Raw genomic sequence first — 9,466 nt, forward strand, 5'->3', positions numbered from 1 at the left:
AGATTTTAAATCAACAGTTTCCCGATTATAGATTGGAAGAAAAGACTTTAATTGAGTTGCTCGCAAAAGCGTCTGATCTTCCTTGTTTAAACTTTTTGTAGGGAGATATTTAAAAAGTAAGATTTATATTTCAAAAAACTGGATTTCTTGCAAAAAAATCTGTATCATCTTTTAAATATTGTACTTATCATAAGTCAAAGATGTCTCACAGGTTTTTACTTCGCGCATGCGTTGTATGTTGTATAGCTGCCTTCATATGAGATGTAACAGCTGGCAGTTTACAGTTTGTTGCGGAGAGAGGTTAATAGACGTCATCATATCGAGACAGATCATAAAATAGCCACGATCAAAACTGAAATTTTAAATTGAAAGTTGCGTCCGTAAGACGAAATTGATGTTACCGCTGCGTTTATCGTATTTGCGGTAATAAATAGTGTTTATGTAATAGTTTCGAAATCGCGTGGCTTGTCATTTGACAGGTGATCAGCTGTGATTCTGCATTACAGTATTTTTTATATTCGGATTTCTTAAATTGTAATGAAATATGAGAAAATGCCATTAGTTAGAAAATCTGATGGCAAATAAATTTGTTTTCTTTGAAACTTTATGATAATTATATTTATCCCATTTCTCTCTCTCCTTTGTGAGTCATATGAATAAATAATAAAATGAATAAAAGTGTATAATTTCAATAACTTCAATCATGTGTAGTATAAAATGTATGCTCTGATATTTTTATATTAATTTTATTACAGTTTTTTTTTCTTTTTTATTTGCATGATATACTCGAAATTAGTTTTGTCATTAAAGTAATATAACATATACATGCACATATTCCTACCAAAATCTTCATATCTCTAGCCTTTAATAAATAATATAATTTGTTTGGATGTATTTATATTTTTTTTAATTTTTTGATTATTACACAATGGCATTAATGTCAAGTTAATATCTAAACTAGTAATATATATAATAAATTTAATTATACAGAATTTATTTTATGTAATTTTCAGACAAGTCTATATGCCTCTCAGGATATATAGTATTCATTCAAAATTATTGGATACTATTTCACTAAATAGAGATGGTATAAGTTATAAAATATATATTATTTATTATTATAAAAAGACAGAGAAGAAAGATTTCTGATACTGATTTCTAATCTAAGACATAACTCTTACTATTTTTAATGAAAGAAGTTTATAAAAATATGATAGATGTCTTGCGCTGCCAAACACAATGTTTAAATTGGAATCCTATATAACACCAGTAATACTTAGTTATGTAGAGAAATATGTAAAAAATTTTAAACCAGAACAATCACAGGTAAGCATATAAGTTCTCTGCATCTATATTTATTTGTGATAAAATGTTTTATTTTGTAAAATGTTGTCAAATTCTAAATTTCTTGTTGTTAAGTTCTAAATTTTCTAAAAATCTATATTTTATATTTCTCATTCATAATGTCAATAGTTTGGAAGGAAAAAAGAATATAAACATATACAGAATATTTACATCGTTTTCTCACCATAAAATTGCATTAATTGCTCTTGTTCAAAAGTATTGAACAATTTAATGATATATAGAACAAGTTTAATAACACTTTTTAAAATAAAAGTAATAATTCTTCAAGATATTATAGAAAAAGAAACTTTTTCAGGTATCCTTGTGGGGTGGAGATGCATCGTTTCAAAATCTGGATCTACGATTAGAGGTATTGGAGGAGCAACTTAATCTTCCATTCGTATTTGTTAGTGGCCACATACATGAATTGTTGATACATGTTCCTTGGGTAAAAATTACCTCTGAACCAATAGTTGTTACCATTAATACTATAGGTAGATAACAAAATAAACAATTTTGTTTAATATATTAAAAATACTACATTTTGAGACAAACAATCATGTTGTCTATTTTCTTTTACAGAGTGCATCTTAAAATTGAAAGATGAGAATACCACAGAAACTAACCCATCGACATTACAAAAGAAAAAGGAGGTGGTACAGTAAGTATCACTTTTTATCTGATATTGTTATGAAATTTTATTAGTTTCTTCAATCTGATATTGTTTTAAAATTTTATTAGCTTAGTATCCATTTGATTGCTTAGCAACTGAAAATAGTAAAATAGATGTATATAGACAAGACTTTGAATTTTTTATTATAGAGAGGAAGCTCCACCTGGATACATAAAAAGTATAGTCACAAAAGTTATTAATAATATTACTATTCACTGCAACAATCTCATCTTGAAATATGTAGAAGAGGATATTGTGCTTAGCGTAAATGTCAAATTATTAAGTATGCAAACTGTTAATAATAAATGGGAGCCAGCATTCGCTGGTGAGTATTTTTATACATAATTACAGAATAAAAATCGTCTTTTGTTTTACTAATATAAGTTAATTTTTAATATGGATTAAAGATATATAAATATATAATTAATATGTATATGTATAATATTAATGCTTACAGATATCAACACTCAGGAAGTGATGCTTAGAAAAGTTATTACTATCCAGGATTTGACGTTGTGCTTAGATAAAATGGATGCATCAGGAAAGATAGAGATATATCAGGTATTTATTCTAAAATATATTTTGCATACATATTTTTTTAAATATGTAGAAAAAAATATTGTAGATTAATCTAGGAAGAAGTTAATTTGAATAATAATTTAACAGGATCCTGTTTTATATCGATGCTCAATGACAATCCGCATGATTATAAACTATCATAGCAACACTTTGAAGAGAGCATCCATCACGAGACTTGATCTTCATTGCGAAAAAATGGAGTTTAGTATGACTGAACAACAAATACCGATGCTCCTCAGACTGGCAGCCTTGGTAATGGCGTTACAAACAAAGCAATTTCCACTAAGCAAAGAGAAATCTTCCATTACTGTGGATGAGAGAGAGGATGTTATACAAGGTTCGATATTGCGTTTAGATGCTGCTTCAAATATTTTTTTTTATATTTTAGATATATATAAAATATTAATAATTTTCAGATGATACAAGTCAGGTAGTGGGAACTTCGACAGATGCAGTTGGATGGGGTGGATGGGCTTGGGATATAATGTCATCTGTTCTGCCTGTTGACTGGGACAATAATTGGTCCGCCGAACAACAAATGGCATATTCTGGTCATACCATACACTTGGGTATTTATATAGATGATGCTACTTTAACGTTTAAGGTAATAAACATAATTTATCTTTCAAAGAAAACATTTTGTACATACAATATTAATAAATAAATGATTATATCTCAATCATTTTTACAGACTGTCGAAAGCGTCAAAGAACAGTTATTTTACAAATCTCGAAAAATTAGATACAAATCGTTTTTATCACTTCAATTAAATGGAGTTGTGATGGATACCTTAATTCAAGGAATCACAATGACAACGTTTCAAGTAGGAGTGGCGTGCATACAGCTCTATCCACGAGGAACGTGCAGTTGCGGGCATGTAGAAGTCGTTGATGGTGAACAGGTAAAGCAATTAATTATTTTAGCCAGATACAAAATTAGATAGAATGTCTGAGAGGTAAATTATTATTATAGCCGCCTCTTTACATAATAGCTGGGAACTTGAATACTGATTATCTGAAAGATTCGTTGTTTGACGAAGAAGCTGTAGAAAACAAAGGAAAGAAAAGAGAATACAAGCAAGGAATAGATTATCACTTGACAATAGCTTCGGGTATAATATTATTTGTTAAAGACATACATATAACATTTTATAGATGTAAATTTATAATGGAAATTTATCTCTTTTAGTTGAACAATTATTAGAAAGGTGTCCAGCGTTTGTGATGGATTATGTTTATTACATGGATTTGCCCGACGACATAACACCTGAAAGACTACTCGAGTTTGGATCAAACTTTGAATACAGGTGTTTGAAAGATCTCGATAGTTATACGTATGTGAAACATAACAAAGAATTTTTATAAACAACTCACTTTTTGCAGCAATTTTCAGGAACACAGGATAATGAGGTACCTATCTGGAAATTTGACAATCAGATTATGCTCTGGTATTTTTCATCGTATTGATACTATCAAACAAGCTGCAGCGAAATATGATTATAATCCCTACATTGTAACAAAACCAGGTGAATATCTGCTATACAATGCTGAGATATATTTCAGTTTAATTAACGGTCTTACACCAAATAAAAAAGTTGTGAATAAAAATTATATATAAATATCAATTTTAGATCCTCTCATCGATGAATTACCTCCAGTTACATTAGAAGAGTACGAAGCACTCAGAGAGAATGTATCAATGACGGAAACAAAATTAATATTAAAAACAGCGTCGCTGCAACTACAATTGGCAGATCATTGCGTCATGGGAGTGCCGCGGCAACGTAAAATTGTCGAAGCTCGGGTAACTATCATATTTTTTAATATTTTAATAGTTGTGTGTTAAATGAATACGACTTGTCTTTCCAGACCATTCCATTATCTCCAGCTCTTACGGATGATCCTTTTGTAACCATTGAATGCGATGAAGCAATTGCCACCATAGTTCAGCCTATGTATCCGTTTAGACTCGTGGCTTGTGCGTCCAAATTAACAGATTTACAACCGGAAATGTTTATCCAATGCCACGCGATTACTGACATACAAGTGAGCAGAGTGTTTATGCATAATTATTATGAACACACTTTTATGTAACAGATCTAATATTAGAATGCTTACATAGATAACTGGAGCGAAAAGTCAACTCCACTTGACAAAAACTTGCGATACTTCAATAATGATGCCTTATTCGGTGCAAGCTTCTTCAAAGATATTATTATATCCTCAATATTGGCGAGACATAGACATGGTTCAAAAATCGTACTCTTTTCAAACGGATAGTGTCACTATCACGGGGACTAAGGCAAAATTAATGGCTGCTGTATCTATAGCAACTTCTATTTTTAATTCTGCAGATACAACAAATCCACTTATCTGTTCTACTCTTTTTAATGATGCCTTTCAAGAGAAATGTATGTAAATGATATTAATATATTAATGTGTTTTAATGTTATATTTTGTTTTAAATATAATTATACATTTTTTTTATTTGTTGCAGCACCAGTGTACTTAGAATTATACCTAGAAAATATAATGTGCAAAAATGTATCATCTTCGGTTATGATATCAAACGAGATGAATGTAAACTCTATAAAAATATTTGCTCTCAATGATTTACAACAAACTTTTATTCTTTCGGGTCCAGAAAATTATGACGGCAAGTTCGTATATACATATATTATATATCAATAACATGTGTACATGAAAGTTTGAGAAATGTTAAGTAATTAAATCTTTATATTTTTAGTGACACAGGAAATATACCGCTTTTATCTAGTATAATACAGTTTCCTAAAAATGTCGAACTACATACACATCCATCACTTGTTTCGTTTAAAATTGCCGAAATCAGGGCTTCGTTGGATCCACTTTTTTTTGAATGGCTAAAATATTGTGCTACTTATCATAAATCGGGAAGTACACACGTATTACGTTCAGATAGCCAACAGTTGATCACCGAAGGTACATCGTCCGATACAGGTACTCGAAAGAAAACATTTCCGAGTCTGTATGAAAGTGTGCATAGTTCATCGGACAAAGAGAAAAAGAGATCAGCTGTGACAGAAAAGTCGAAAACACTACGATACGATGAAACGCAAAAGAAAACTGAATCTAAAACAGAAGAGGAACAGGTATTAAAAAATTATATTAATAGCAAATATACTTTCTCTCTCTCTCTCTCTCTATAATATATCATATAGTGATTGTATCAATCGCTTACTGTGCATTACTTATCAAAGGAATTACTTTGAATATGATAATTACATTAGATATATATAGAAATAAATGATTTATGGTAGAATTTGCAGAAATCGGGAATATTGGTCAAATTAGCAGAGTCATATTCGCAGTGGAGCAGTCTGGTGTTAAATGGTTATATAGGACATATTGTTATTTACATTCCATCTAATACAATGAGTGGCATTGGCGCTGATGGTAAATATTTAATAATATTTTATTATTTTATTTTTATAATTATTAGAAATAATTTATTATCAAAAATAATTTAAGACAAAAAGATGGGGATTGAATCATTATTAGACCCATTCATGGGGCTGTCGTATTGATTCTCATATTTTTGATATTGATGCATTTTTATATGTAGTTTATAAAAACAATTTATAAAATATTCATTATATATACAAGGCATAGAAGAAGCCAAAGACAGAGCCTTAACAGAGAATCAAGATTTACAAATAATGTTAATAAAACTGCCAAGTCTTCTTATACACTCATCTAATTTGAATGCTGAATCTTTGAACCCGTATTTGCAAAAAATTCCTGTTATATTACCAGAATCTATGTGGACATGCCGTAAGTCTATTTATAATTCAGAAATTTATACACACATATATATATACACATGTTAAAATACATATATAATACACATCTATTATTATTACTGTTATTATTTTAGGATTACAGAGCTTTCCTTGGACGTTAAGTCTTGTAGACTTTCATTGTTACACATTGCAACAGAGGACACAAAAAAATTTTATAAAGAAAGTTACATTAAATGCTACAGTGGCTCTTACAACTAAGACAGCTGCAATTCAGTCAAATACACTTACTGCTTTAAGCATTTGTGTACATATTGATAATTCTCCTATTCTTATTTCACTTTCGGAGGAACAGGTATTAATTATGAATCTCTATTTATTTAATAATAATAACATAATATATCATAAAAATGTAAATTTTGAAATGTATTTTTCAGATTGTTTTCATGAGCAATATAATCTTAAATATTGTAAAAATATTACAAACTCTGTATAGCTCTCGGGAAAGTAACACAATTGTACGACAGATGAGCAATGAAATGCAAATTGTTCTCCCTGCCATACCTCAAACTCCATCCACCCCGACACAAATAATGTATCAAGAAGATACAACTAATTCAACCATATCTACATCAAAAGACGATCTAGGATATGGTGAGTTGCGAATATATTTGTTCTTGTGAAAAATATTAATTATTATTAATTATTTTAACAGAGAAAGACGGTTTAGTTGTAACAGCATGGATCCAATGGACCATAACAAAGGTAGCAATTAAATTATACATTATGGAACAAGTAGACGGATCTTCTTTAAAATTGATATTGGAACTGGAGGATATTATAACATCCTTAGACCTGCAATCAGTCTATATGCAATTAAAAAGTAAAATAACAACAGCTACGATATTACATTATGTTAGGTAAAAATTAATATTTTTATAAAATATTTATATTATTACAAGCAATGTTTCTTTAATTTGTACATTTATATTGTGATTCAATAGAGGTTCACAAGCATTAAATTGGGATGCTGGCGAATACGCCGGACTAATACTCTGCGGAAGAGAAGATAATTTAGAGAAAGGCGATGATTCGGGTTTTCTAAGTTTTACGCTTACTCGTGCAAAATCAGGAAATGTGTACACACGTTGGGGTACTCACAAGCGTTACAAATCACAAAAGGTAGGACAAAAGGTAATAACATTTGGTTATTGACAATTTCGCTTAAATTATAAGAAAAAATTCTATTAATCATATGTATTTATATATATATGAATTAATAATAGCTCTCTGATACTTTCTCGAACATTTAGAAAGAAATGCTGATTGATTCGGCGTTGTCCATGAACGGCTACATTTCTGAAATATTCATCAAAATGCAAATGGTCGATATAATCTTACCACTTAGTGTAATTGGTAAATATAGCCAATTGCTAAAACCTTTTGCATGTCTTGGTTTATATATCGAGAAAAGTACGGAAGTCACTCGTGGCAAAAGCACATCAACGCCATTAATTGATATAATCACTCTGAATAATGAATCATTACCATTGATACATTTGGAGTTCAAAGGTTTTCGACTCATGATGCCGGCCTTAAGTCAAGCAAATAAATTGCAACATGATTTATTGATGCTCCAGGTTTTGTAAAACGTTTTACTTTTGAAAAAATTATCTACATTTTTCCCTAATGATATAATGTTTAAATTGATTTATATTGGAGTTCTTTTATAGTTGGACGGAATTCGTATCACGCCGGATGCGGAAAATCCAATTTGCAGAACTCCATTGCGAACTGATATATATCAGCTGGCTGCTCAAGCAAATATATTAAATGTACCAGGTTCGGCCGTGGAAGATCGTCAGTATCAAATTAACGTTAAAGGATTGTGCGCATATACCACTACATGGAGGAATTATCAGCTAAGCATTAATAAGGTTTACTATTAAACAGACATTTTATAAATGTGCATATTTTTTATATCTTATCCAAAACTTAAAAAAATGTCTTGAAACACATTAATATACACAGATTTAATAATTATATAATCTCTGCGCATTTTATATTTTCAGAGGATGTCTCAATCATATCTGTATACAATGAATGAGAATCCTGCATTGGAATGGAATAAGCTCGGGAATGGTAGTAGTCTCGATCCGTATTTCTCTACATCTCCTGTATTAACAAAGTAATGTAATTAATATGCACATATAAAAATCTATTATATTTAGTTTATTAGACTTTTTCTAATTTTAATGTTTAATTCTAGATTTGATCTCTGTTTGATCATTGCACCAGCTGTCACATTTAAGGGTGACACGATAGTTTGTGGAAGTGCCATTGAAGTGAATTGCATTACAGACATAGAATTGACAATAAATTTGGATCAAATTAAATTAATATTGACGCTCAATAATGAATTTATAACGCTATTGTCTGGAAGTTTTGAGAAAGTGGAAGATCAAAATAGTTTTAATAACACAGTTCAAAGATTTCCTTCGGGCTCTCAAAGCGTAAAACCTGTCAATTGGTTGAAACAGACGTTAGATGATCCAGATATCGATTTTACAAAAGACAGTGGTGTTGATTTTGAGATGTCTAGTGTACATTCGACAGTAATTGTAAGTTATCGATACATTCTTATAAAAATAACGTTTCACGATTTACTAATTTGTTCTAAAAATAATTTTATCAGGGGAGACCTGCGGTTGCTGAAACAATGATACTTCCACCATTTGAATTTTTAGTGAATTGTGGAAAGATAACTCTTATCTTGTATGAAGTTCAGAACGCATTTCTTAATTTAGAGGATGATATAGTGAGTAATAAAATTATAATTTGTTTGATTACAGTATTTTGATTATTGTTAAAATATTAATTATTTTTTCAGGATATACACAAAACTGATTGTGAAGACGATAACGATAATGTAAAACAGTCATTACTTTATCTAATGATTAATCAACCGAATATTTACTTTTCTCAGCAACATTTATCTAAAAAAATTCAAGTATGCATTTTTTAATATGTAATTTCAAAAAAAAAAAAAAAAAAAAAATAAATTTTTTTTTTGTAATGCTAAAATCCCCGAA

At 29.8% G+C, this 9,466-nt stretch overlaps 1 protein-coding gene across 1 annotated transcript in view; it reads left to right on the forward strand.

Annotated features, from left to right (window-relative positions):
* The first annotated feature begins 241 nt into the window (after nucleotides 1-241).
* LOC115243082 (vacuolar protein sorting-associated protein 13B) overlaps nucleotides 242-9,466 on the forward strand; it is a 16,537-nt gene continuing 7,312 nt past the window's right edge. The window contains exons 1-29 of the mRNA XM_029819759.1: nucleotides 242-479; nucleotides 1,014-1,326; nucleotides 1,661-1,838; nucleotides 1,927-2,005; nucleotides 2,167-2,342; nucleotides 2,475-2,578; nucleotides 2,684-2,933; nucleotides 3,013-3,200; nucleotides 3,288-3,497; nucleotides 3,569-3,707; nucleotides 3,785-3,902; nucleotides 3,979-4,121; nucleotides 4,227-4,399; nucleotides 4,465-4,641; nucleotides 4,718-5,006; nucleotides 5,093-5,255; nucleotides 5,342-5,726; nucleotides 5,895-6,030; nucleotides 6,241-6,408; nucleotides 6,512-6,729; nucleotides 6,812-7,028; nucleotides 7,090-7,294; nucleotides 7,379-7,568; nucleotides 7,688-8,014; nucleotides 8,108-8,311; nucleotides 8,447-8,562; nucleotides 8,644-8,995; nucleotides 9,070-9,192; nucleotides 9,265-9,384. Coding sequence (XP_029675619.1) covers nucleotides 1,240-1,326; nucleotides 1,661-1,838; nucleotides 1,927-2,005; nucleotides 2,167-2,342; nucleotides 2,475-2,578; nucleotides 2,684-2,933; nucleotides 3,013-3,200; nucleotides 3,288-3,497; nucleotides 3,569-3,707; nucleotides 3,785-3,902; nucleotides 3,979-4,121; nucleotides 4,227-4,399; nucleotides 4,465-4,641; nucleotides 4,718-5,006; nucleotides 5,093-5,255; nucleotides 5,342-5,726; nucleotides 5,895-6,030; nucleotides 6,241-6,408; nucleotides 6,512-6,729; nucleotides 6,812-7,028; nucleotides 7,090-7,294; nucleotides 7,379-7,568; nucleotides 7,688-8,014; nucleotides 8,108-8,311; nucleotides 8,447-8,562; nucleotides 8,644-8,995; nucleotides 9,070-9,192; nucleotides 9,265-9,384 — 5,235 coding nt within the window. The 5' untranslated portion in view covers nucleotides 242-479; nucleotides 1,014-1,239. The remainder of the gene's footprint in view (nucleotides 480-1,013; nucleotides 1,327-1,660; nucleotides 1,839-1,926; nucleotides 2,006-2,166; nucleotides 2,343-2,474; nucleotides 2,579-2,683; nucleotides 2,934-3,012; nucleotides 3,201-3,287; nucleotides 3,498-3,568; nucleotides 3,708-3,784; nucleotides 3,903-3,978; nucleotides 4,122-4,226; nucleotides 4,400-4,464; nucleotides 4,642-4,717; nucleotides 5,007-5,092; nucleotides 5,256-5,341; nucleotides 5,727-5,894; nucleotides 6,031-6,240; nucleotides 6,409-6,511; nucleotides 6,730-6,811; nucleotides 7,029-7,089; nucleotides 7,295-7,378; nucleotides 7,569-7,687; nucleotides 8,015-8,107; nucleotides 8,312-8,446; nucleotides 8,563-8,643; nucleotides 8,996-9,069; nucleotides 9,193-9,264; nucleotides 9,385-9,466) is intronic.

Source organism: Formica exsecta, unplaced genomic scaffold (genome assembly GCF_003651465.1).
Source record: "Formica exsecta isolate Colony F162 unplaced genomic scaffold, ASM365146v1 scaffold69, whole genome shotgun sequence".
NCBI lineage: Eukaryota > Metazoa > Arthropoda > Insecta > Hymenoptera > Formicidae > Formica > Formica exsecta.